Source organism: Pantherophis guttatus, chromosome 7 (genome assembly GCF_059756535.1).
Source record: "Pantherophis guttatus breed Tessera chromosome 7, ASM5975653v1, whole genome shotgun sequence".
Classification (NCBI taxonomy): Eukaryota; Metazoa; Chordata; class Lepidosauria; order Squamata; family Colubridae; genus Pantherophis; species Pantherophis guttatus.
In genome coordinates this window covers 79,182,986-79,210,110 of record NC_142069.1, presented here as the reverse complement: position 1 = coordinate 79,210,110, position 27,125 = coordinate 79,182,986, and the positions used below count along the sequence as shown (strand labels likewise).

The window sequence follows — 27,125 nt, the reverse complement described above, 5'->3', positions numbered from 1 at the left end:
GATTGGGGAAAGTGTCTGATCAGGGTCGTGTGAACCCGGTTGACGTGCAAACAACACGGGTTCTCCACGGGGCTGCTCTTGATCATCTCCCATAGGAAGGCCGCCTGCGAGTGGGAGCCCCCCCCATCCAGGGGTGAAATTCAAAACTGTTCCCTACTGGTTCTGTGGGCATGGCAGGGAAAGGATATTGCAAAATCTCCATTCCCACCTCACTCTGAGGCCAGCCAGAGGCGGTATTTGCCGGTTCTCCAAACTACTCAAAATTTCTGCTACCGGTTCACCAGAACCTGCGGGATTTCATCCCTCACAGCCCAAGCTCACTTTGCTCCGGGATCCCGAGCGAGCCTGGCGCCAGGGAGGGAGCCAAGACGGCGAGAGACGCCAGGCACGCTGAGGGTTAAGCCGGGCGGGCATCGACTCCGCTGTGCAGCGGCGGCGGCGGCGGCTGCCTCAGCCCTCCTCCTCCTCCTCCTCTCCTCCTCCTCCTCCTCTTGAGCGACGTCGCATTACATCATCGCCCCCGGAGCCCATTCGCTGAAGGCCGGTTCCTGCTTGGCCCCGCCGAGCGCAAAGCTTGCCGCTGACCGGAGCTGGCGCCCAGCTTGGCTGACCGACCGACCGACGGACGAGCGAGCGAGACAGCGAGCGAGTTGGGCGGCCGGGCTCCTTCTCTCGCGCCGGGAAGGCAGCAGCGTCCCCCCCACCCTCCCCTTGCGCCCTTTGCAAGCAGCCGGCTCCCGGTGGGGCTCCGCGGCCGGAGGATGGCGGAGAGCGAGTGCGAGACCCCCAGCACGCCCGGGGAGTTCGAGAGCAAGTACTTCGAGTACAACGGGGTGCGCCTGCCGCCCTTCTGCCGGGGGAAGATGGAGGAGATCACCAATTTCCCCGTGCGAGACAGCGACGTCTGGATTGTTACCTACCCCAAATCAGGTAGGAGGCGGGGTTGCGCTGCGGGGGGGGGGGGAAGGGAAAGGAAAGGAAAGGAAAGGAGGCACCCGTCCATCCCCGTCTCCCTCCATCCCTCCATCCCCTCTTCTCCCTCTCTCTCTCTCTCCGCCTCTTTTCCTCTCCCGGTTTTCTCCTTCGCCCACCTGACTCCGGTGCCAAGCCCCAAATTGCTCGGCTTTTGGCCTTCTGGAGGCCGCCGGAGGGAAGGCAGAGGAGAGGAGGGCAGCCCCCCACCCACCCCAGGTTTACCTCACAGGTTCATCTCTCTCTCCCAACCCCCAGTCAGGTTGCGAGACGGCCAGCAGAAAAGAGCCTCGTCGCTGCCTGACTAGAATTCTTGGCTTCTCCTTCTTGGCCTGGAGAAGAGGCGACTTGGCTTCTTCTTCCCATGTGGAAGCATCCCTCACAAACCTCTGCGGGTTGCCGCTGGGTTTTTCCTGGGGTGGGGTTTTTTGGGTTGCCTTTTGAAGGGTGTGTGATAGGTTAACTCCGGTGGTCCTCGTTTTTTCATAATAATGATATTATAAGGTCTTGACCCTTACCTGTCTGGCTTACTTCCTTCTGAGCATCTAACTGGGTTGGACCAAGGATTAAGGCCTAGGGGAGTTGGGGGTGGGGGATGATGGGCTTGATAGCGGCGATGCCCATTTTAAGGGCCTCACATCTAACTGGGTTGGACCAAGGATTAAGGCCTAGGGGAGTTGGGGGCAGGGGATGATGGGCTTGCTAGCGGCGATGCCCATTTTAAGGGCCTCGCATCTAACTGGGTTGGACCAAGGATTAAGGCCTAGGGGAGTTGGGGGCAGGGGATGATGGGCTTGCTAGTGGCGATGCCCATTTTAAGGGCCTCGCATCTAACTGGGTTGGACCAAGGATTAAGGCCTAGGGGAGTTGGGGGTGGGGGGATGATGGGCTTGCTAGCGGCGATGCCCATTTTAAGGGCCTGAAACATGCAAGGTGAAATATGTACATTGCAAATGATTTTGTTTTTTTTCTTCCGTACCTGAAGGCTGAGATGCTACGCGTTTTTATGCATTAATATTTTTTTTTTAAAAAAAACCTATTATTATTATCTCTTTTAATTCATGAAACATGAAACTCAGGCAATTGAACATTTAAAACTGTGTCACAAATACGATTGGCTGGTGCTAATGGTTGCTACGGGATGATATTATTATTATTATTATTATTATTATTATTATCTTTATTCATTAAATATGAAACTCAGTCAACTGAACATTCAAAAATGCATCACAAATACCATTGACTGGTGCTAATGGTTGATACGGGTTGCTGCTAAATAATAATAATAATAATAATAATAATAATAATAATAATAATAATAATAATAATATTTCAGATTGAAAGCATTGTTAGGGAGGCACTGAGATAACTCAGTTATCTTGCACTGAGAGATAACCTTTGTTAATAAAGAAAGGTCTCACTTTCAGATCAACAGAAGTGAATCACAGAGGGATTTTTCCACCCTCCTCTAGGTTACCAACACAGCTCAGTGCTGATGGAGCAATTAGCCAGCCTCACAAGCTATACCAGGTCAGGCCTGGTTCCTGCTTGAATGGATAATGCTTGTTGGCTAGATGGGGGGAGGCCGATGTTGAAGGAAAACAGTGAGCCTTGAGTTACAGGACATCTGAGAGAGGAGGCAGGTGATGCAAAGGTGGACTGGTCCATATGGATCTTGCAGAGGGAGAAAACGGATTCTTTCCTGCTTAACGTTGCAGTCTTCAGTCTTCCCATTTTCTCAGTCTTCCCATCCTCCTGACATGTTCCAGATGCTCAGGCTACAAGGGATCTCAATAGAAGCTGCTAAGATGAAAACAAAACAAAACAAGGTTATTCCAAAGCAGACAGGAAACAGTTCTTTCAATTGGACATGTGAATCAATCCATATTTATGGCGTTGAATATCCCAGCGAACCCCCACCCCACAACCTTTCTGGCTTTGCAGACGGCCAGGGGTGGGGAGAGAAAGAGAATGGTTATGAACGAGCAGCAGGCGAGCGTGCACGCGCAGTTCCCTTTGCACGATCGACAGGCACCCTCACCAGCTGCATACATGTGCGCTTGCCTGCTGCTCACAGAAGTGGAGCTGTGCACACATGCGTGCACTTACCCACCGCTTCCGTGGCCCGGGTTCCGAACAAGCCTAGGCCCAGCTGTTGGGGACCCCTGACCTATCCTGTCTCTAAGCAGAATGATGTTAGGAAAGAGTGCAGAAGTCCATTTGGGTTAATTCTTGTGGCCTAATGTTCTTAATGGTCTCTGCCTAATGAGCATGGGTACTTTCAGAATTGTCAGATTGATTTCAACCTTCCTGGGTAAGCCAGACAGGAAACATGACCAGAAGTGCTAATGCTACTTTATTGTAAGACCACTTGAACAGAATTTTGCAAGTCTGAAAGAACCAAATCTGCCATGCTGTTCAACAAGACCCAAGGCATTGTATAGCCTTGGGCCACTTCCAGTCCTTTGACTGTCCTTGTCTGGCTCACATCAATTGGAAATTAGAAATCAATTGCAAATACAAAGAGCGTGCTTCAGGGGGCAGGAGAAGAAGCCAAGTTGGGTCGGCCACAGCGCAGTGGCCATGTACTCCTTTCCCTCAATGTCCCAGAGATGATTTGGGAAAAACAGTGAAGAGATTTGAGCTGGGAGCAAAGAGGTATGAATTCAAGCCAGCCCCTCGGATCAGATATTGATTGACCTTGGGAAGCCACATTCTTGTAGTCTGTACTCTGCACCACGATTCCTAAGGCAGGACTTAACAGTAGGAGACGTTCTGGAAGCTGTAGGACTGCCATTCCTATTGCTTTGACATGATGGCTATTAGATGCCACCCGGAGGACCAGGTATTGCTCGGTTAAATTCATGTTTCTATATTTTTAGTTTGTTCTGTTTGCTTGCATTAAATTGCAGCTGTGGTTAACAGAAAATTATCAGTATTTGGTAGTTCAAGACTCTAGAAAGAGAAGAGCAACAAAGATGATTAGTTAAAACATATGAAGAACGGTTGCTGGAACTGGGTATGTCCAGTCTGATGAAAAGAAGGACTAGGGGAGACAAGATAGCAGTGTTCCAATATATCGGGGGCTGCCACAAAGAAGAGGCAGTCAAGCTATTCTCCAAAGCACCCGAGGGCAGGACAAGAAGCAATGGGTGGAAACTAATCAAGGAGAGAAGCAATTTAGAATTAAGGAGAAAGTTAGAACAATTAATCAGTGGAACAACTTGCCTCCAGAAGTTGTGAATGCTCCAACACTGGAAGTTTTAAAGAAGAGATTGGATAACCATTAGTCTGAAATGAAATAGGGTTTCCTGCCTAAGCAGGAGGTTGGACTAGAAGACCTCCGAGGCCCCTTCTAACTCTGTTATTCTATTCTATTCTCTCTGAAAAAGCTGCTTAGTAAAGCAGGAGAACACATTGTTCCCAAGAGGTTAAACTCAGCTCTAGGTCTGTAAATCCTAATATGATATGTTCATAGTAGCATTGTAGCTTAATTATAAGGCACAGTTAAGGACTGAGCATTAGGTGCGAATCAGGGGTGGGTTCTAAATTTTTTTACTACCGGTTCTGTGGGCGTGGCTTATTTTGTGGGTGTGGCTTGGAGGTCTTGTGACTAGGTGGGTGTGGCTAGCTGGTCAGTCATTTCTGGAAGATCCTCGCACTTACGACCAGTCCTCGCACTTACGACCCGACTCATTTGTTTGCTTTTAACACTGATCAGCTGTAGGACGGCCCTTTGAAGCTCTGCGGCAAGAGTTTAAACAGTTTTTTTCCCTCTAGTCATCAGCTGGGACTCAGGAGGCAGCAATAGATTGGGGGTGGGGTCAAATAAAAGGTAAGAATAATGTGGGGGGTTGGGGGTGGGGGGGCGGGGGGGGAGAACCGGTTCGGTGACGTCATATTGTCACCGCTACCAGTTCGGCCGAACCGGACCGAACCGGGAGGAACCCATCACTGGTGCGAATCCGTCAGCTCCTTTTTAGAGGAGTTGTACATTGTACATTGCAAGACTAAACAGGTTGTCACGTAGGCCAGCAGGAAAAAAAGGATGCTTGAAGGCCCGGATGTTTCACATCTATATGTTTGTTTTGCATCTGCGTAGGCTACCATCCCGTCATTTTTGCTATGAAGGATTTTCCCAGTTTCTGGGCAAAGATTTAATCAAATGTAGTAGAGAAGCTACAATAGCATGCAAAAGCCCGATTAGACCAGCTGGCTGCATCTTTATTGCTTTCTGAAGTTGCACATTTGAAATATTTATGACCTGCTGCCAGTACTAAAAGCTTCTACTTGATTTCCTCCAAGCTTCAGAGAAAATTGTTTTATAAACTGCAGACGATACTGTAAATTCAGACTTATTTTTCAACTCTCTTTTGTTCTTGGGTTGCTTACGAAGCTTAAAACTGGTTGAGTTAAACCTTAGGATACAAACTTCTTAGGTGCTAAACCCCAACCACGCAAACCATAATATGGTTTATTTTAGAGTATAAATTAACCTTATATACAGGTGTATGTGTGCATGTTTACCTTTATTTTTTATTTTATTTTATTTGTACATATTTTTAACAGAGATATACATATGTTTCATAGTTTTATATGTATTTTTTATGTTTTTTTCTGTCATTTTATATGTTATTTACCTTTTATAAAGATTTCTTACCTCTAGGGCAGTGATGGCTAACCTTTTTGCCGTCGTGTGCCAAAAGCGGGGGTAGTGGGGGGGATTGTGCGCGCGCGTGCCCACACCCATAATTCAATGCGCCCCGTCCCCCCACGTATGAGCGTGTGACCCCCCCACTCTCCCCCCGCTTTTTGCACACGATGGCACGGTGGGCCCAGTAGGCCCATTTTTTTGCCCTGCCCAGTCTCCAGAGCCTTTCTAGGAGCCTGGGGAGGGCAAAAACAGCCTTCCCCACTCCCCTGGAGGCCCTCCGGAAGCCCGGAAACAGCCCGTTTCCCGACTTCCGGTGGGCCCGGAAGGCCCAAAAATCAGCTGGCCAGCGCGCAACGCTCGCGTGCCCACAGATATGGCTCCGTGTGCCACCTGTGGCACCCGTGCCATAGGTTTGCCATCACGGCTCTAGGGAGTTATAAAAAATAAAACAAGTAAATTTTTGCATGAGGAAAAAACAAAACCACAGGGAAAGAGTCTTAACAGTATTGCTACACGCAAAGTGGGTGCAATGTTTGTACTCCTACCTGAGGAGGACTCAAATTACACTTGGTTGGATTACTTGAGGAAGAAATGAAGACACTGGACGCAAACCAAGCCACTAAAACTCCAGACACTCCCACAAGAGATACTCTGAGTTCCTGTGGTGAGCAAGATGAACATGATAAACTCCTATATAAATTCTCTATCCAAACTGAACACATCAAGAAAGATGAATTTCAAACAAGAAAATAAAAAGGGCAAGGGCAGCATGTCAGAACAAAAAAACAAACAAACCAGGAAGGCAGCTCCTTCCCTCTCTGCAATAGAGTACAGGTAGTCCTCAATTTGTGACCACAATTGAGCCCAGCATTTATGTTGCTAAGTGAGAAATTTGCTAAGGGAGTTTTGCCCCGTTGTACTTGCCCCAGCGGGTAAGTGAATCACTACAGTGGTTAATTTAGTAACCAGGTTAGTAAATGAATCTGGTTTCACCATTGCTTGTCAGAAGGTCACAAAAAAGGGATCACTGGGACCAGTGGTGGGTTCCTCCTGGTTCGGTCCGGTTCGGCCCAGCCGGTAGCGGTGACGATATGACGTCACTGAACCGGTTCTCCCCGCCCGCCCTCCCACCCCCCACGTTATTCTTACCTTTTATTTGGTCCCACCCCCAATCTATTGCTGCCTCCTGAGTCCCAGCTGATGACTAGAGGGAAAAAAACTGTTTAAACTCTTGCCCCGGGCCTTCAAAGGGCCGTCCTACAGCTGATCAGTGTTAAAAGCAAACAAATGAGTTGGGTCGTAAGTGCGAGGACTGGTCGTAAGTGTGAGGACCTTCCATAAATGACTGACTAGCTAGCCACGCCCACCTAGTCACATGACTTCCAAGCCACACCCACAAAATAAGCCACGCCCACAGAACTGGTAGTAAAAAAATTTAGAACCCACCCCTGACTGGGACATTGCAACCATCATAAATGTGAGACGGTTGTTAAGCATCTAAATGTAAATCACGTGACCACGGGGATGCTGCAACGGTCATAAGTATAAAAAATAGCATTTAGCAATAGCACTTAGACTTATATACCTCTCCACAGTGCTTTACAGCCCCTCTCTCAGCGGTTTTACAGAGTCAGCATAAAATGGTCATAAGTCACTTTTTTTCAGTGCTACTGTAACTTTGAACGGTCACTAAATGAAGTCTTATAAGTCGACTGCCTGTTCTCAATTTTATATCTTCCCTCAGGTAGGAAACACACAGCTACCTGAAAATACCTGCCAAATTACCAGTGATAAGATGTAAAGTAGATTAAAGTTCCCCAAAGAAAAAAGTCATGTCTCAGTGATTGGAGATTCACTACTTAAAGGAACAGAGTTAACAATTTGTAGACTAGACAAATTCTCAGGGGAAGGTACATCACCAGAATGATGAAGCCCACTGATTATTATTTCTTTCTCCTCTTTCGTGTGGTGACGAATGATACAACTAAGAGCCTGAAAACAATTTCAGTGGACGATGAGCAACAAGGCAGGATAGTCAAAACGTTAGGTGCACAGGTGGTAATCTCATCTATACTTTCAACTGAAGGTCAACATCCAATGAGGGAACAGTGGGCTTAAGAATTAAATTGCTGGCTCAAAAGATGGTGCTCTCATGAGAATTTTGGCTTTCTAAATCATGGATTACATTACCTGCTGGAAGGGCTTCCAGCAAGAGATGGATGAAGACCATGGACGAAGACCGGCAATAATATGTTCGGCAAACATCTGCTCATCCTAAAGGCTTTAAACTAAAACTGGTAGGGCAGGGTCAGAGGTGGGTTTCAGAAGGTTCTGACCAGTTCTGGAGAACTGGTAGTGGAAATTTTGAGTAGTTCGGAGAACCGGTAGTAAAAATTCTGACTGGCCCCGCCTCCATCTATTCTCTGCCTCCCAATTCCCAGCTGATCGGGAGGAAATGGGGATTTTGCAGTAACCTTCCCCTGGAGTGGGGTGGGAATGGGAGATTTTACAGTATCCTTCCCCTGCTACACCCACCAAGCCACGCCCACCAAGCCATGCCACACACACCAAACCACGTCCACAGAACTGGTAGTAAAAAAATTTGAAACCCACTACTGGGCAGGATGACCAACTAATAGAGTTAAACCACAAATTGGATAGCAACAAGAGAAATGGTGAAGAAAGGACTCACAAGTACAAATTAAGAGATACAGGAAGCAAAAGTAGGAGAATTATAAAGGGCTCAATTAGGCTTGAGTAGGGGGTATGGACTAGAAGACGCCGAGTTTTCTTCCAACCCTATGATTTGATGATTTAGTTAGTTGTTACTTGAACTGTTACTTGTCTGAAATGGTACAGGTTTCCTGTTTAAGCAGGGGGTTGGACTAAAAGACCACCAAAGTCCCTTCCAACTCTGTTATTCTGTTGTCTACTGGACTTTCCCATATATAATTCCAAAGACTATTCGGGATGAAATTATAGGTTTTATTCATTTCAAGAATTTATATACTTTCAGTGACTCTGGCAGCTTACAAAAAAGTTTTGAAGTTCCATCACATGTGGAGATGACTAGGTTGGAGAAGTATACACTGCAGTAAGATGCAAGAAGATAGTGTTGATCGTCTATTGATAGTAGAGAACTTTCTCGTTTCTTGGAAAGCTTCTATTTTGTCTTATTATTTTTCTTAATAATTTGCAGGCACAAGTTTATTGCAGGAAGTGGTGTATCTTGTGAGCCAAGGAGCAGATCCTGATGAAATTGGATTAATGAACATAGATGAGCAGCTTCCTGTCTTAGAATATCCTCAACCCGGTCTGGACATTATCAAGGTACAGATGAATCCTCAGATCTGTTTTGGAATTACGTTGTTGATGCTTGACTGGGCTTTTATTTTCAAGCCCTTGTTTAATTCCTTGATGTATTGGAATAGATCATCATGATGAACGTTATGGTTTGAATGCTTTCAGATGATACATAACTTCGTATATTATTCAATAATTCACTCCTTCGAGTGATTCTTGGACCCACTGATTATGTACTGGTCCTCTGCATCGTCTTCTGTATGAAACCCTTTGAATACTTGAAGACTGCTTCCGTATCTCCTCAATTCTCTGTTTTGAAAGCAAAGTATACCAAGATCCTTTCACCGTTCCTCAGAGCAGTGTTTCTCAACCTTGGTAGCTTGAAGATGGGTGGACTTCAACTCCCAGAAGGCTGGGGGATTCTGGGAGTTGAAGTCCACCCATCTTCAAGCTACCAAGGTTGAGAAACACTTGCCTCAGAGGGATTGATTTCCAGATCTTCCACCATCTTTGTAGCCCTTTTTAAAATTCCAATTTCTCAATTACATTTTTGGACTTGAAAGCTTGAATTCCAAATGGGATCTGACCAAGATAGAATTGAGAAGAACAATTGCTTCCAGGAAGGGGTGGTATTCATTTACCTACACTACCGGTTCGCAAATGTGAGCGTGCACAGAACCTTCCGTGCATGTGCAGAGTGTCCAAAACGGGACGTGATTACATCCGGGCGGGTGGGCGGAGCCTCCCGCTGCCACCACTACCGATTCATCCGAACCGGATCGAACTGGCTGAATACCACCACTGCTTCCAGGACTCTGCTTCAATTAATACACCCCAAAATAGCCCTTACTTTTTTAATGATTACATCACACTGCTGGCTCATGCTTAGCCTGTGGTGGACAAGGATACCCCAATCCCTTTCATATACTCTTTTTGCTGCCCAGTTTCAAACTTTCTACTTGGTATAATATATAGATTTAATAAATGTCCCCCCAGCACCTTCATCCAAGACACTTGTACAAATGTGTTCCTGCTGAATGACCTGAGACAGTCCCACTTGTTTTGGTATGCAGCTCGCTTACATGGGTTGACGCTCAATCCTGGCTCCAAGCCCTTCTGCCAGATCAGAAGGGAGAAATGATATAGTGTATGTTTGGGTGGCAATTCCAATAGATGGAAATCCAACAAGGTGCTGACGCCATTGAGAAAACAACACTTTAGACCAATGTTTTCCACCTTTCACAATTTTAAGAGTTATGGACTTAAGTAAGAGCCTTGGTGGCGCAGCAGACTAAAGTGCTGTTAAGTAGCAGCAGCTGCCTGCAATTACTGCAAGTTCAAATCTCACCAGGCTCAAGGTTGACTCAGCCTTCCATCCTTCCGAGGTAGGTAAAATGAGGACCCGGATTGTGGGGGCAAAAAGCTGACTTTGTATAAAAAAGAACACCGCTTAGGGGGCCCGAAAGCCCTACTAAGCAGGTATATACAAAAGTATGAAGGCTATTGCTTAACGCATTGTAAGCCGCCCTGAGTCTCCGGAGAAGGGCGGCATATAAATCGAACCAATAAATAAATAAATCTCTGCTGGCTGGGGAATTCTGGGAGTTGGAAGTTCACACCTCTTAAGCTGCCCAGTTTGAGAAACATTGGCTTAGACCAGGGGTGTCAATCTCGATTTCATTGAGGGCCTCATCAGGATTGTGTTTGACCTTGGGTGGGTGGGTGTGGCCAGGGTGAGTGTGGCCAGCTCAACGTCACTCGTGTCAGGGGCACCTGTGGTGGCCCGAGCGCTCTGCCAGTGAAAACGGAGCTTGGGAAGGCTGTGTGTGGTCCTCCTGAGCTCCATTTTTGCTGGCAGAAGGTTGCAGGAGGCAGCCCTGCCGAGCTCCGTTTTCATTGGCAGAGGCACTGTGGGCTGGTCCTTCGCTGTTTCCTGGGTGGCCCCGTGGGCTAGATCTAAATACCCCGCGGGCCGGATGAGGCCCGCAGGCCTTGAGTTTGACACCCCTAGCTTAGACCTTTCAACTCCTCAGATACACACAGTTCCTCCACCAAGAAAATTGACTTTTTATTCATTCCTTTTTACCTCTTATTGTTTTATGTTTTTTTGGGGGGGGACATGTTTGAATATTTATTAGGCTGGCCTTTGTCAACCCTGAGCCTTCATGTTCTTCCCTGCACATTACAGGAACTGACATCTCCTCGCCTGATCAAAAGCCACCTGCCGTACCGCTTCTTGCCTTCTGACCTGCATAGCGGCGAATCCAAGGTAGCCTTCACCGGTCATCTGCGTTAACCAGGTTTTCTGACCCAGGGAGATGGGGTGGAGGGAGCATTCTGCCCAACGAATTTCTTTTCATCTCCCTAGATCATATACATGGCTCGTAATCCCAAAGATCTGGTCGTCTCCTATTACCAGTTTCATCGCTCCCTGCGAACTATGAGCTACAGAGGAACATTTCAGGAGTTCTGTCGGAGATTTATGAACGATAAGTGTAAGAATTTCCCATCTGTTTTGTTAAGCAATATCTTTCACTCTGTTTTACCTCGTGCAGGAACCATAGGACATGTGGCTTGGGGTATTAACTTGCCATCTAAGGCAGCCTCTCTCAACCCCAGCAATTTTTAAGATAGGCGTTAACTTGCCATCTAAGGCAGTTTTCCAACATTTCTGGGCAAGGTAGAAGATGGGATGATTTGCGCAAGCAGCTGGCAAGTATGCATGCAGCTCCATTTGCACGAGTGGTGTGCACGTGCCTGCCGCTCACGCAAATGGAGCACACATGCACCCACTCATCCGCTGAGTCAGGATGCGTGCACGCACTCTCCTGCCGTTTCTATGGCACAGTTGCAAACCCCTCACAGCCCACTCATGGGCTGCAGCCAACAGGTTGGGTCAAGGGTGAAATCTAAAATTTGTTACTACTGGTTCTGTGGGTATGGCTTGGTGGTGGGGGGTAATGTGACTGGGTGGGCGTGGCCAACTTTTTTTTTTTTACTTTTAAAAGCATTTTTTCTACAACCTTAAGAGGTTGCAGAAAAAAATACTTTTAAAACCCTCTGACGATCAGGCAACTCAGCTTGGATCGCCAGAGGCTTTTAAAGGCATTTTTTTTTTGCAGGAAAAAAATGCTTTTAAAAGCCTCTGACCATCCCAGCTGAACCGCACGATCATCAGAGGCTTTTTTTTTTTTACTTTTAAAAGCATTTTTTCGGCCGAAGAGGTTGTAGAAAAAATGCTTTTAAAAGTAAAAAAAACAGCCTCTGATGATCGTGCGGCTCAGCTGGGCATTGGGGGGGGGCGCAGGGATTTTTGCTACCGGTTCTCCGAACCACCCGCCGCCATTGCTACCAGATCGGGCGATACGGTCCAAACTGGGAGCATTTCACCCCTGGGTTGGGGACCCCTGATATAAGGGATGAGAGTAGACGCTCTCTGAGCTTTGAGGACAGGCTTTGCTTTGAAAAGGCAGGGTGACCTTTTCAGAGCTAAAGGGGATGTTAGCTGGCAAATTGTAGGTTGGATATGGGCACATTTAGCACCATGTGATCCTCAGGTTCTGGAGGCCCTCTGGAGGCCGGAAATGGCCTTTCCGAACTTCCGATAGGCCTGTTTTCCACCCTCCCTGAGCCTCCACGCGCGCCCTGCACTTACCTGCATCCAAAACAGGCCGTGTGGGGACTCCTGGGAAGGGCGGGGCAGGGTGGGTGGGGCCAGCCAGGAGTGGGATTCTCCAAACTGCACAGAATCTTAGCTAGAAGTTCTCCCGAACCCCCAGCAGCCCACCTCTGATCTAGGTCCCACAGACTCATGGAGGGAGGGGGGGTTTAGCCGTACAGAGAATCCTTGCCAGGCATAGCACAATCAGGACCAGAAAATTAGTCATTGTGAGGTTGTTAAGTGAGGAATCATGTGATCGCACATAATTTTATGTGACCTTTTTGCTGTGGTGGCTAAGCAAGACATTAGTGATCGTGACTTGTGTTCTTCCCTGCTATTGACGTTGACTTTATTGCAGGGTGGATTTGATTTAAATCGAGTTGATTTAAATCACAATTTAAATCATGATTTAAATCACTAGTAAAAAGGCTTGATTTAAATCAACTCGATTTAAATCATAATTTTTAAAGAGCAACTGTCATCTCTGCTACTCCTTTGACCCATTGTTGACTCACCGATAGTCCCAGTGTTGCAGAATATACAGCCTCATGCTACATAACTAAGCTCCATTTCATGCTGAATAAACTAAATTATTTATGTATCTTAAATAGAAAACTATCTTATGATAGATTTTTACCCCAAAAGTTTTTTATTAAAATAAATTCAATAAAAATAAAAAAAATCCGATTTAAATAAAAAAAATCTGATTTTTTTGATTTTTTTTAAAAAAATCATTGATTTTTATCCACCCTGATTTATTGTGAGAAACTGGGTACGAAGGTTGCAAATAGCGTTCATGTGAATCAGGATGCTACAACTGGTCTAATTGTAAACTAATTGCCATGCATCCGGATTGTGATCAGATGACTGAAGTGATACTGCAACAATTGGGGGTGTGAGGACTGGTCATAAATCACCAGTCCTTTAAACTTAGAAAGATTGTTAAACACATGATTGTAATTTGATTATCTTGGAGCAGATCAAAACCTGTGAGATGGCAGGCACTGAATCGCTATCAAACCCTGGCGGTTTTTTATGATGCACTAATGTACGGAAGGGGAGGCTTTGATTGTGGTACTGTGGCCACATCTGACAGACTTTGATTCCTTCTTCAGATGCTCCCGAGAACATAATGCTTGACTGCAACCCCTGGTTCCCCATTATGTTGCAACCACTGTTTGTTTCCTCATTATGTTGCAACCACTGTTGCAACATAATGTTGCAACCAGTCATCTCATGCAGGAAAACCTCCCGCCGCATGAACCTCTGTTGGTCAAACAATAGATCTGAGCAGGAAAGACTCTGGCAAGATCCTCTCCTGTTCCATATAACCCCCTCCACTGCAAATTAATAGCTTGTTTGCTCGATGGTAGACTCCCTTGAGACACAAAAAGTCTTCTTCCCCCAATCTTGAAGATCTCACCCTGGAGAAGAACATCGGAATGGTCTACTTGACTTCTGAAGGTCTTTTAGAATGTTAGGGAAAAAGTAGACTCCTTGAGACACAAAAAATCTGCTTCCCCCAAACTTGACCTGGACTGAAGACCTCACCCTGGAGAAGAACATCTGAATGGTCCACTTGTCTTCTAAAAGTGGACCATTCAGACTTTCTTCCCCAGAGTGAGGTCTTCAATCCAAGTCAAATTTGGGGGAAGCAGACTTTACGTGTCTTAAGGAGTCTACTTTTTCCCTGCCATCCAGCAATTTTAGAAAGGGGGAAAAGCCATGCTATACCCTTGCCAGTTAGCCCCAGTGATGCCCAGGACACCATACCCTCCTAGGAAATCCAGGAATGATACAAGATAAGATTACCATGTTGTCATTGTGGGAGTAAGGCCAGTTGGGGTTATTTTATTCCGTTGGATTTTGTTATAAGAATACACACCTGTCATATTTTGAGAACGAAACAAAAATGCAATATGATGAGTTTTTTTGTACTCCAGTGAAAGTTTGCCCAATAACAACAATATTTTAAAAAAAAATCTTGAGTATGAGCATTGTGTTTTGTGTCTCTATAGTAGGTTATGGTTCATGGTTTGAACATGTCCAAGAATTTTGGCAGCATCATATGGATTCCAATGTGCTCTTTCTCAAATATGAAGATATGCACAAGGTAATTATCCAAGCATAGCAAAGATTTTCCCCCAACCTGTAAGCAAAAAGTGTTGTGTCCCCTCACCCTTGGTTCCTTTGAAGCAAGATAACAAACTTGGCAAGAGACAGAGATGGGGGTGAGGGGTTTCCCCCTCTTGGAATTTTAGCTGGGTTAATTTTACCTTGGTTTAAAAAGTATATTTTCTAAAACTAGCTAATAACACCACTTTTTTTTGGAGTAGTACCATAAAATTAAATATCAATCGAAAGATAATTCTATCTATCTAATAATATCTTCGAGACCGCCTACTGCCACCGACGACCTCCCACCGACCCGTGCGCTCCCACAGAGAGGGCCTCCTCGGGGTGCCATCAGCCAAACAATGCAGGCTGGTGACCCCCAGGGGGAGGGCCTTCTCTGTGGGGGCACCTACCCTCTGGAATCAGTTGCCCCCTGAGATAAGGAGAATCCATGACCTCAGTGCCTTCCGCCGTGCCCTTAAAACTTTCTTTTTTCAACAAGCCGGGCTGGCCTAATTTCTTTTTAAGGGTTTTATTAATTGTTCTGTTTTGCTGATCGTTTTTAATTAACGGGGCCAAATCTATATATATTTTTAAATGTGTTTTAATGTTTGTATCTGGTGTTTTTATCTGGCTGTTCACCGCCCTGAGTCCTCAGGGAGAAGGGCGGTATACAAATTCAAAAATAAATAAATAAATAAATAAATAATTTAATCAAGAATGTAATGCAATAACTTTTATGAAGGATTTGCTATTAGAATAGCAGTTACAGTATAAAGAAGAAAAGTGAAACACGTAGAAAAAATGAGATATACAAAAATTATCACCATGTCAGTTAATACTTTGTTGGGTAACCTTTAGCATGAATTACGGCCTTACAACATCTTCCCATGGAGTGAACCACGTCTTTTAGTTCTGCAGTTGTTCTAATGTGAAACCAAGATTGAATGATGGCTTCTATTAACTGGGTTTTATTGCTGGGTTGCTTCTGACTAACAAGTTTCTTTAGTTGGCTCCATAGATTTTCAATTGGGTGAAGTTCTGGGCTATTCCCAGGCCATTCCAGCAGTGGAATATGATTATGTTGAAACGCCAAAAAAAAAGTGGTGTTATTAGCCATCAAACCTCCAAAATACACTTTTCCCAAAAGATTTCCACAATTTTGGCCACTACTGTAACATCACTTACAGTCCAATGTTTTATTACTTTCAGTGCCAGGAGTTTGGTAAGCTGTTTGTTCCTGGGCTATCAGACAAATAAGTTAATATGTTTAACAAAACAAATGAAGTGTATGATTTGATCATTTACCCCCACACCTGCTTTAAATTTTAAGGGTACAGTTTCTTTCATTTTCATTTTGATTTTAGCTGTTAGGATTTATTTGTTGTTCTAATAAGTTTATGCTTCGCTTCTATTTTAACCTGCTCTTTATGAATGGCTATCTTGATTCGTTATCGTTGTGATTACTTGCAATTTATGAAAATGCCTTTGGTTGGTTTACAAAAACTAAAATAAGCGAATAGAAGAAAATAGATTTAAAATTCTGTCGACACAGAGGCACAGAAGGAGTAAGGAGCAGGAAGAACATGGGTTTTTTAAAAAAAATATTGTTCAGGTTCTACTTCCACAATGAAATGGCAGTTGTATGCGTGCTATTTTAAAGCCCGCATAGTTTAACAGCCAGATGTTTATATTTCTTTGGAGAGAGGCTGCAAGGTCAGCTGTTTGCTCCTCTTTTGATTTGCAAATAGTTGACTTGCACATGTCAATGACATCATAAGTTTTAAAGAAGAGATTGGATAACCATTTATCTGAAATGGTATAGGTTTTCCTGCCTAAGCAGGGGGTTGGACTAGAAGACCTCCAAGGTCCCTTCCAAGTCTGGTATTCTATTCTATTCTATAATTTGAGGAACATTGACAAAGTAATGGGGCTTCATAGCAGTGGTAGCTACATTTCAATTTCCATGTTGATGTACCAGCAGTCAGAATTCCAAAAATGGTTGCAGGTGAAGCAGCTGGATTCCAACTTCAGTGGAAGTGTTTCTCAGTCAACAAAGGGACCTTCTATCTTCTCAGTCTTGCTGTTGGGAACCTTCCATGTTGAGATCACATCTGACAAAGTTGGGATGAGAACTTCCAATATTGCAGCGTAACTGAGATTAAGATAGCACAATTCACGATTAGAACATTTCAGGAGGTTTGGCCCATTCCTCTGTCTTAAAACACTTGCGGTTGCAAATTATTCAGAAGACCCTCTTCACATATTATGGCAATATGGTGGGTTCAGCCTTGATTCTGCAGCTCTTCTGTGAACTCGGGAAATGACCAAGCTGGTTTTTTTTTTTAGGTTGACCACTAATTTTTTGTTTAATTGCAAAAGAGTAGTATCTGGGTCTGCAGCAAAGGCCTTCACTTCATCCTAGAAAGGAAATTACTATAACCACATCATACAGATTCTAAAACTATAAAAGTCTTAGAATGCAGCATCCCTTCACAGAAATCTGATTAAACTGAATGTAAATATAAGATGCTGCATCTTTATTTAAAAAACAACAACAACAATTTAAGCAGACATAACATACATTTGTACATTAACTGGCCATTTCTGGCACAGAAACCCAGCACAGTATGCTAAATGTTATTGAATAAATGTAAATGCTACTTACATTTTAAAATACAATTTAGACAACTTTTTTTTAATGTGTATATATATATATGTATGTGTGTATATATATATATATATATATATATATATATATATATATATATATATATATATATATATATTTAAACTTGCAGAGTTAACTTTTCAGCTGCTAGCTTTAATGCAACACATAGATAAAGTTACATAATTTTTAAAAGTTTTTTTTTCCCTAGGGATTTTTTTCTCCTCAAACTTCTGACTCACATCAAAAAGAAAGTGGAATAGAAATAGAAATAGTGGAATATAATTTAAAAAGAATTAGCTTCAAGTCTAGCAGCAAAGCCATTAAACCAAAATATATTTACTAATATAAACAGAGAGAAACGATGGTGCCTCCAGGTGCAGCCCCAGCTATCTTAAATCTACGCGCAGAAATAAAAATTAAAATGTGTCTACAAAAATAGTCTGATTATTTAAAATAGGAGTAGAAGCCATTGCTACCTGATGAACTACCTAGGGCCGTGATGGCGAACCTATGGCATGGGTGCCACAGGTGGCACGCGGAGCCATATCGGTGGGCACGCGAGCATTGCCCTAGTTCAGCTGCAGTGCACATGTGTGTGCTGGCCAGCTGATTTTCGGGCCTTCCAGGCCCACCGGAAGTCGGGAAACAGACTGTTTCTGACTTCTGGAGGGCCTCCGGGGGTGGGGAAGGCCCGTTTTTCACTCTCCCTAGACTCGAGGCTTTCTAGGGGGCGGGGTGCATTGCATTATGGGTGTGGGCAGGCACACACACGATTCCCCCGCACTCCCCCCACTTTTGGCACATGATGGCAAAAAGGTTAGCCATCACTGACCTAGGCTAAGCTCCTGAAACAAATTGACCAAGCTGTTTTAAAGGGTTGGGAACAAGTGACATATTCAAGCCCCAGTGCTCTTTGGGGAATTGAACTCAGGGTGATTCCTTGGCCTATTCAATCTATCCCTATTGATACAACCAAAGGATGATTTAACACAGGGATCCCCAGCACCCAGTCTGTGGACCTGCACCAGTCTGCGGCATGCTAGAAACCGAGTCACGTAAACAAGTGAAGCTCCATCCGTGGGATGCAGGCAGCACAAGAAACCATGGAGGTCTATGACCATTCGCTATGGCCAACTTGACATGGCCAGCTCACCACAGGACAACTTATTGTGGAACCAAAGTTACACTACTATCAAAGAAATGGTGGAATAGAATCATTAAAGAAAGGATGCAAAAGGAGGAAATGTGAATGGCAAAAATATTTTTTTAAAAAAATTATTTTAAATAATTAAACAGAATTGTTAAATTGTCCTGAAGTGAATTGCCCCATGGTGAGTTGTTTGTGGCAAGTTGTCCTGCAATGAGTTGGCCACTGCAAGTTGGCTGGGGCAAGTTGTCCCATTCCCAACCACGGCCCTTCCAGTCCGGGGATTAATCTCTCTCCATGGAACCAGTCCCTGGTGCCCCAAAGGTTGGGGGCTACTGATTTAACATATAGAAGAAGCTGTTCTTGATAAGCCTGCATCAATATTTTTTTGGGCAATAACTGGTAACCGGAATGTACTTTTTTTGAACTGCCTTATTTTTGACTAATTTCTTCTCCGCAAGTCAATATCCTCTTCTCTCACAGGATCTTGCAACCCTGGTCGAACAGCTAGCGAGGTTCTTGGGCATCGCCTACGACAAAGCACAGTTGGAATCGATGGTTGAACATTGTCACCAGCTCATTGATCAGTGCTGCAATGCCGATGCCCTTTCAGTGGGCAGGGGTAGGTGTCAGACCCTTTGCAAACGTTCGCACAGGTGGAATGGCTTTAATGGTAATCCACTTTTATGACATGAGTGGAAAGCGTAGCGGTTGTCCTTTTTTCAATGCTAATTGCTTAGAGTAGTTTGAAGACAAAGAATTGGGCTATAAACCTGAACCATGGTTCAGTCAATCAGTCTGAAGCTAAAAAGATTTAAAAAAATAGAAATTAGAGGGTAGATGGGAATAAGGTGGATTTACTGATCATGGAAAACTATCGTTCGGGAAGCCTTTAAATCCTGTGGGCTTAGAATTGTTTTTGTTTAATTTTGAGGGATTTAAAACATGCAAGTGTTATCACCAGAAGAATTATAATTTAGAGCACTGAATGTATGGATTTGTTTTCTTCCCAGCCTCAGCAACTTCATGACTTCAAGTCCCAGAACCAGTGGTGGGATTTAGCCGGTTTGGGTGAACCAGTAGTTAAATTGCTGGCTGGCCCTTCTTTGCCCCTCCCCTTCCCTTCTAGGAGTTCCCTCGCAGCCTATTTTCACTCCCAGGAGGCTGCAGGGAGGCCTTCTAGGCCCAAAATGGGGGGCACAGGGGGAGCAGTGTCTCCCGTGGCCCATTTCTGCTCTCAGGAGGCTTCAGGGAAATGGCCTAGGTCCAAAATGGGGTGTGGGCATTTTCACTCCCAGGTGGCTGCAAGGAGGCCTAGTAGCCCAAAACGGGGCACGGTGTGTGTGTGTGTGTCCCCCCCGTGGTCCATTTTTGGTCTCAGGGGGTGCAGGTGGCCGAATACTGCCTGTCACACACCCTGGCCACGCCCACCATGGCCACACCCACCCAGCCAGTCATTAGGGCAGAGTTTCGGTTGTGAAATTATTTGAATCCCACCACTGCCCAGAACTGAAGAAATCTTAAAGCTGCCGTGGTTAAGAAACACTGGCTTAGATTAAAGATACAGGGACAGATGAAAGTGAACATCTAATCCAGTGTTTCTCAACTTTTGCAGCTTTTTAGATGTGTGGACTGGCTAGGGAGTTCTGGGAGTTGAAGTCTTAAGTTGCCAAGACAGATTTAATTTCTTTGGCTGGAGATGACCAGCTGAATGTTTTAATTGCCGTTTGGTTAGAGGGCCAAAGCGAACTCATGGATGTCTGGATGCTGCTTGGCAAATTTGCACTTCTCTTCTGCTTATAAACTTTAAAACTGTTCCTTCTCTTATTATGGGATCAGAGGACTTTGATGTATAAAATTCACTGAAATGCTACTTTGTCCGTGTTTCAGGTAGCTAGATCAGGAAAAAAAGATGCCATAATGAAAAAGGTAGTTCTCAATTTACAACCAGTTGCTTAACAGCTGTTTGAAATTATGATAAGTGCTGAACAGGTGCATTATTACCCATAAAGCACTTTATGGCCATTTTAAAATGTGCCAATCCCCGTTACATGAACTGAATTTCAGGCCCTCGGCAACCAGCTCACCTTTATGACTGGTGGTAACATCCCGTGGTCATGTGACCACAATTGTTTTATGTTATTTGCTTCTAGCAGAGAAATTGCCCATTTGAAAGAACGGGATTGCACAAATGACCCTAGCATTTACTTAATATCAATAGCAATAGTACTTAAACTTATATACTGCTTCACGGTGCTTTACATCCTTCTCTAAGCAGTTTACAGAGTCAGCATATTGCCCTCAACAATCTGTATCCTCATTTTACCAACCTCGGAAGGATGGAAAGATGAGTCAGCCTTGAGCCAGTGGGAATCGAACTGCTGGCAATGGGCTGAATTAGCCTGCAATACTGCATTCTAACCACTGTTCCACTATTGCTCTCAGTGGTGGCGCAGTGGCATTCTTAACCACAGTGGATTCGCTTAACAACCACTGTAAAAAATGTAAAATTGGGTCCCATCACAATGGTGCCTTGGCGAAGTAAAGAATTATGACCGGAAATGCAGTCCCAATTATGGTTGTATGTAGAAGACTGCCTGCACACTTCTTTATTGATATAGAGTGTAGTAACAGAATCTTGAATGTCTGACAGCCTTCCCCTCCCTCCTTGTTATATCGGAGTGCGTTTATCTTGATTTCGTTCTCACCTTTTCCTGTTTTTTTCTGGACTAAATTTATGATTTCGTAATGACTGACACATATCTTCTTCCCTACACTGCCACAACTAGTTTGTGCCAGAGACCTCACTATCATGGCTACTTTTTTATCGGTGCTCAGGAGCACCGTCATTCGAACGGTTAGGATGCTGTGTTGGAGGTTAGCAAGCCCATGTTTGAGACCTGCCTCGGGGCAGGGTTGAGTTCCCGTCCTTCACTCCAGCTCCTTAATGGGGACATAAAAGAAACCCCCAACTGGGCGTCTTCGGGCAATGTGGATGTCACCAGCTAATCATTTCAACCCGGTAAAGCGTCTCGATGCTCCTGAGACAAATACAGTTTATTGGTGCTTCATGAAAGGTTGCATATTTGAAATGCTTCAACCTTGAATTGTTTAAACTAGTTTTCCCAGAATGTGAGAACTCTTTCATAAAAGTTGAAACTTGAAAGAACTGCTTTGAGAGGGGAATACGTTTATGCATCTGTAATACTCTTTGTTTGTTTTCCCCACTAACATCTGTAACACTAGGTAACCAGAAATAATCCCTATGATGGTGTGCAGCAGGAGTAATCATGGTTCCAGGAGTGTCCATCTGGGAGCAATGTACATATAAAAGGAGGCAGAGCTTTGATCCCACATGCATGATCATTCCCTTTACTTTTTTTGAACGCTTCCCCTGCCATAGCTCTGCTTCTTTCCCTCAAAACCAAAGTTAACCAAAATACAGAATTGTTTTAGTTCTCCTTCATTTGGTCCTGAGCACATTATACTAACCTCACAATGAATGCCATATAAGAAAGATCCCCCCCCCGAGTATTTAAATCTATTGCATTTGCACATTGCCTGCTTTTTCTGCACCCTGTTTGTTTTTGTTCATCTTTCTCACATTTGTAACAATTTTTTTTCTTTTTTCCAAATGCATCCTGAACATCAAGGTGTTTTTTTTCTTGTTGTTTCTTTAAATGTGTTTCCATGCTTTAAAAAACTGTGGCCCGTTTTAACTTTTTCATTTAGCTTAATTTAATTTGGTTTATCGCAATGTACATTTTTCCTATTTATTTCGCTTTGTTTTTGTTCATTTTTATTTTGTTTTCCTTTTAGCTTATTGATCTTTGCCCAGAAGCTCACTCTCAGTTGCTGGGAAAACGGGCTCTTGGTTAGCTCACCTTCCTTCCCACTCAACCTCCCAAACCAGTTTCATGAATCAAATCATGAATGAACCCAGGTGGGTGACTCTTTGACCAGCTGTCCAAAATGGCTACCAGAAAGTAAACTCATACACTGTATTTGCAACCTATTACAACGGGATCTAATGTTTTGGTGATTTAAGTGGAAGATCAAATCCAAACTTTGCTGAAATATCTGCACATCGAATGTGGTTTAGTATGGTTTATATCAGGGGTGAAATGCTCCCGGTTTGGACCGGATCGCCCGATCCGGTAGCGATGGAGGCGGGTGGTTCGGAGAACCGGTAGCAAAAATCCCTGCCTACCCCCCATTGCCCAGCTGAGCCGTGCAATCATCAGAGGCTTTTTTTTTTAATTTTTAAAAGCACTTTTTCTACAACCTCTTTGGCTGAAAAATGCTTTTAAAAGTAAAAAAAAAAAAGCCTCTGATGATCGCGTGGCTCAGCTGGGATCATTAGAGGCTTTAAAAAAAGAAGCTGCTGATCAGGCAAGTCAGCTGGGCTCATCAGAGGCTTTAAAAAAAAAGCCTCTGCCGATCAGGCAAGTCAGCTGGGATCACCAGAAGCTTTAAAAAAAAAAAACCTCTGCCGATCAGGCAACTCAGCTGGGATCGCCAGAGGCTTTTAAAAGCATTCTTTTTACAACCTCTTCAGCCAAAGAGGTTGTAGAAAAAATGGTTTTAAAAGTAAAAAAAAAAAAAGTTGGCCACCCCTACTCAGTCATATTACCCCCCTCACACACACCAAGCCACGCCCACGGAACCGGTAGTAACAAATTTTACATTTCATCACTGGTTTATATTTAAGAGCAGGTATCAAAAGTTGCAAAGACGGAAGCCGGTGTCTTGCTACTTACCTCCAGGCCCACTGATTTTCCAGTTTTTGGTTGTTTTTTCTCAAGAGGTTCACCCTTTGCAGACCAGAACCACTGGAACTCTGCTTCATAGTTCGAGGATCTTGATATTGTTCAACTGGATCTGGAAAACTTGATAAGAGTTTCTCTCTTATTTGTTTTATACCCAAGAAAATCAAGGCATCTTTGGTTTCTTCCTCACTCTCTCCCCCCTTCCAGGGCTAAGTTGATGTTTACATAATGGCGTCAAGGCCATCTCCATAGTGTTCTACAAGTGGTTCAGTGCATTTCAAATGTCCTCGGAGTTGGCAGCTGTAATAACATCTGCTATTTTAACTGTACACAGACCACGGGTGAAATCCAACAGGTTCTGGAAAACCAGTAGCGGAAATTTTGAGTAGTTCGTAGAACCAGCAGATACCACCTCTGGCTGGCCCCAGAGTGGGGTGGGAATGCAGATTTTGCAGTATCCTTCCCCCAGGAGTGGGGAGGGAATGGATATATATATATTTTTATTTATTAGTTTGATTTATATGCCGCCCTTCTCCGGAGACTCAGAGCGGCTTACAATGCTTTTAAGCAATAGCCTTCATACTTTTTTATATACCTGCTTAGTAGTGCTTTCGCCCCCCCCCCAAGCGGTGTTCTATTTTATACAAAGTCAGCTTATTGCCCCCACAAACCGGGTCCTCATTTTACCTACCTCGGAAGGATGGAAGGCTGAATCAACCTTGAGCCTGGTGAGAATTGAACTCGCAGTAATTGCAGGCAGCTGGCAGCTAAATACTACTTTAACAGTAGTTTAGTCCACTGCGCCACCAGGCTCCTTTTGCAATATCCTTCCCCTGCCATGCCCACCAAGCCATACCACGCCCACAGAACCGGTAGCAAACAAATTTGAATTTCACCACTGACACAGAATCCAGTACTTGATTTTAACCAGAAGACTTAAGATGCAGCTTTGTAGCTTCCAGCAGTATTATTTCTGGAGGGACAGAGTGAAACAAGTGGTGGGGAAAGGGAGCAGGGCAATCCCATGGTTGAATACCACCTTGGCTTTCTTTGCCGTCTCCTTCCATGGTTTTCAGAGATGTCAACAAGCAGGGGCAATGGAAGCTGGACCACGGTAGATGGGGTATATGCTGAGAGAGAATTGATGGAGAGATGATGAAGGCAATCCAGTGCAGGACAACCAGATCTTCACATTTTAGATAGAACTGGATTGTATGAAGTTTTAAGTCTCAACTCTTTGATTGATAAAGGTATAATTCCCACACTCCTGATGGCAAACCTTTCCTTTGGATTTGTTTTTTGCTGTTGCAGGACTGGGGATTTCCCTTTCCAGATTTAGAGTGGCCAAAAGATTCTGCAATTCGCAGGGTGATTTATGGCAGGTTTTTGTTCTTCTGAAAGGTCTTCTACATCTTATAATAATCGGCATATTTTTTTCCCCTCCCTCTGTTCCCTTCCTTTTTTTTTTTTTCTATCTTTCAGGACGAATTGGGCTGTGGAAAGATATCTTCACTGTCTCGATGAATGAGAAATTTGATTTAGTGTACAAGCAGAAGATGGGAAAATGTGATCTCACGTTTGATTTTTATTTATAAAGCAGCCAAATGAAAATGCATGTGTATAATACAAAGAATCTAGCTAGAAGTGCTTTCTGCATTTATTTATTCCTGGCTGGACATAGTACCATATTTGTTATGTGTATCATATTTAAAAAAAATAAATAAAAGGCCACACTGCATTGGGATGTTAACCTCAGAGAGTGTTGGGTCAGGTCAAAGGTCTACTTAGAGCAGCATTTTTTTTTTTTTTGCAAGTTTGATCAGTCGAAAAAGCTACTGGATAGCTTTCAAAGTTTTAAAAGCAGCAGGTATATGAGTCTAGTGCACTCTGTAATGTTTTTTTTTCCCCATGTAATCTACGCAGAAAGCAAGTGTTACAGGGCAGCTGAAAAATACAATGGATTCATAAATAAAGAATTCTATAATTTTATCATGCAGAAAGATTTCCGCCCTTTTCTCTTTACTTCATAAGTTGCTATTGAGCAGCAACATCTATGATGTATGTGCTATGTATGTGTGTGTGTATGTGTGTAAAAGTCCCAAGATGTTGCACTGTGGGGCCTCAAATCACAACCCATTTCCTCCATCTTGTCTTATGGATGCAGCTCCTATTGAGTGGCCAGAAAAAGTCCAAATGTTGCATATAAAAGCAGTCAAAGCTTCAACTCTAGAGGTGGTCCTCAACTTGCGACCACAATTGAGCCCAACATTTCTGTTGTTAAGTGAGTTTTACCCCATTCTACCACCTTCCTTGCCACAGTTGGTAAGTGAATCACTGTAGTTGATAAGTTAGTAACTTGGTTAAGTGAATCTGGCTTCCCCATTGATTTTGCTTGTCAAAAGGTCGCAAAAGGTGACCACATAACCTTGGGACATCGCAACGGTCATTAAGTATGAACCAGTTGCCAAGTATCTGAATTTTGGTCACATGATCACGGGGATACTTCAAAGGTCATAACTGTGAAAAATGGCCGGGTCAGTTTTTCATTGCTGTTGTAACTTTGAATAGTCACTAAATGAACTGTTGTAAGTCAAGGATTACCTGTGTACTTCTTGAAAATTTGCTATTTGATTTTTATAGCCATCTCAACAAGTGAGTCTGGGTGGCATACACCATCTTCATGGCCTTTTCACACACTCTGTGGACATTGCTGCTTCACTTTTTTATGAGGTAGTTGAGGTCTTTGTGCCATTCATGTTATTCATGATATATTCTTGATCGTGAAAATAGAATAGAATTAGAATTAGAATTAGAATTAGAATTAGACTAGACTAGACTAGACTAGACTAGACTAGACTAGACTAGACTAAACTAGACTAGACTAGACTAGACTAGACTAGACTAGACTAGACTAGACTAGACTAGAATAGAATAGAATAGAATAGGAATTCTTTATTGGCCAAGTGTGATTGGACACACAAGGAATTTGTTTTGGTGCATATGCTCTCAGTGTACATAAAAGAAAAAAAATATTCGTCAAGAATCATAAGATACAACACTTAGTGATAGTCATAGGATACTAATAAGCAATCAAATCATACTAGGAAACAATGAAAATATAAGTTGTAAAGATACAAGCAATATGGTTATAGCCATAAGTGGGAAGAGATAGGTACTAGGAAGGATGAGAAGAAGAATTAGTACAGTCTTAGTAGTTAATTGGACAGTGTTGTAGGAATTAGTGGTTTGGCAGAGTGATGGCATTCGGGAAAAAACAGTCCTTGTGTCGTGGTGTGCAGTGCTCTATAGTCGTTTTGAGGGTAGGAGTTGAAACAATTTATATCCAGGATGTGAGGGGTCTATAAATATTTTCACAGCCCTCTTTTTGATCCGTGCAGTATACAGGTCCTCAATGCAGGTTGGTAGCCATTGTTTTTTCTGCAGTTCTAATTATCCTCTGAAGTCTGTACCTGTCTTGTTGGGTTGCAGAACCAAACCAGACAGTTATAGAGGTGCAGATGACTGTGTATATAATATATATTCTACCTTTCTGCTGGCACACCTGTTTTGCTTCATGTGCTGTGGCTTGTTACTTATTCTGTGTGACAAAATTATTCAGGCCCTGAACATTTCATGTTTGGGATGCTGGATTTTGTGGTTCTGAATTTTTTTTATTGGCTTGGTCCAACAAGATGATTGATTTAAACAGCACACTACTTGCGAACAGAATTACAAGATTCACAAAGAGTTGAGGAGGGGCAGATCTTCTTAAAAATATTCTTGATCTGTGATATTTTCTTTCATTATGTCACTAACCCTTTTATTCTCTTACT

The 27,125-nt window shown here is 43.7% G+C and overlaps 1 protein-coding gene across 2 annotated transcripts; it reads left to right on the top strand.

Annotated features, from left to right (window-relative positions):
* Window positions 1-513: 513 nt before the first annotated feature.
* SULT4A1 (sulfotransferase family 4A member 1) lies at window positions 514-25,292 on the top strand. Of its 2 annotated transcripts, XR_015728774.1 has the most exons (8): window positions 514-930; window positions 8,826-8,956; window positions 11,118-11,198; window positions 11,298-11,424; window positions 14,609-14,703; window positions 19,007-19,145; window positions 22,343-22,466; window positions 24,775-24,910. XR_015728774.1 is itself a non-coding variant. In XM_034442021.3 (7 exons), exons 1-7 carry the CDS (start codon window positions 762-764, stop codon window positions 24,885-24,887), a joined length of 855 nt encoding a protein of 284 aa, XP_034297912.1. In that variant the 5' UTR covers window positions 514-761; the 3' UTR covers window positions 24,888-25,292. The 2 variants fall into 2 exon arrangements, 1 of the variants encoding a protein (XP_034297912.1); XM_034442021.3 differs by lacking the exon at window positions 22,343-22,466 and having other exon boundaries at window positions 24,775-25,292.
* Window positions 25,293-27,125: the final 1,833 nt, after the last annotated feature.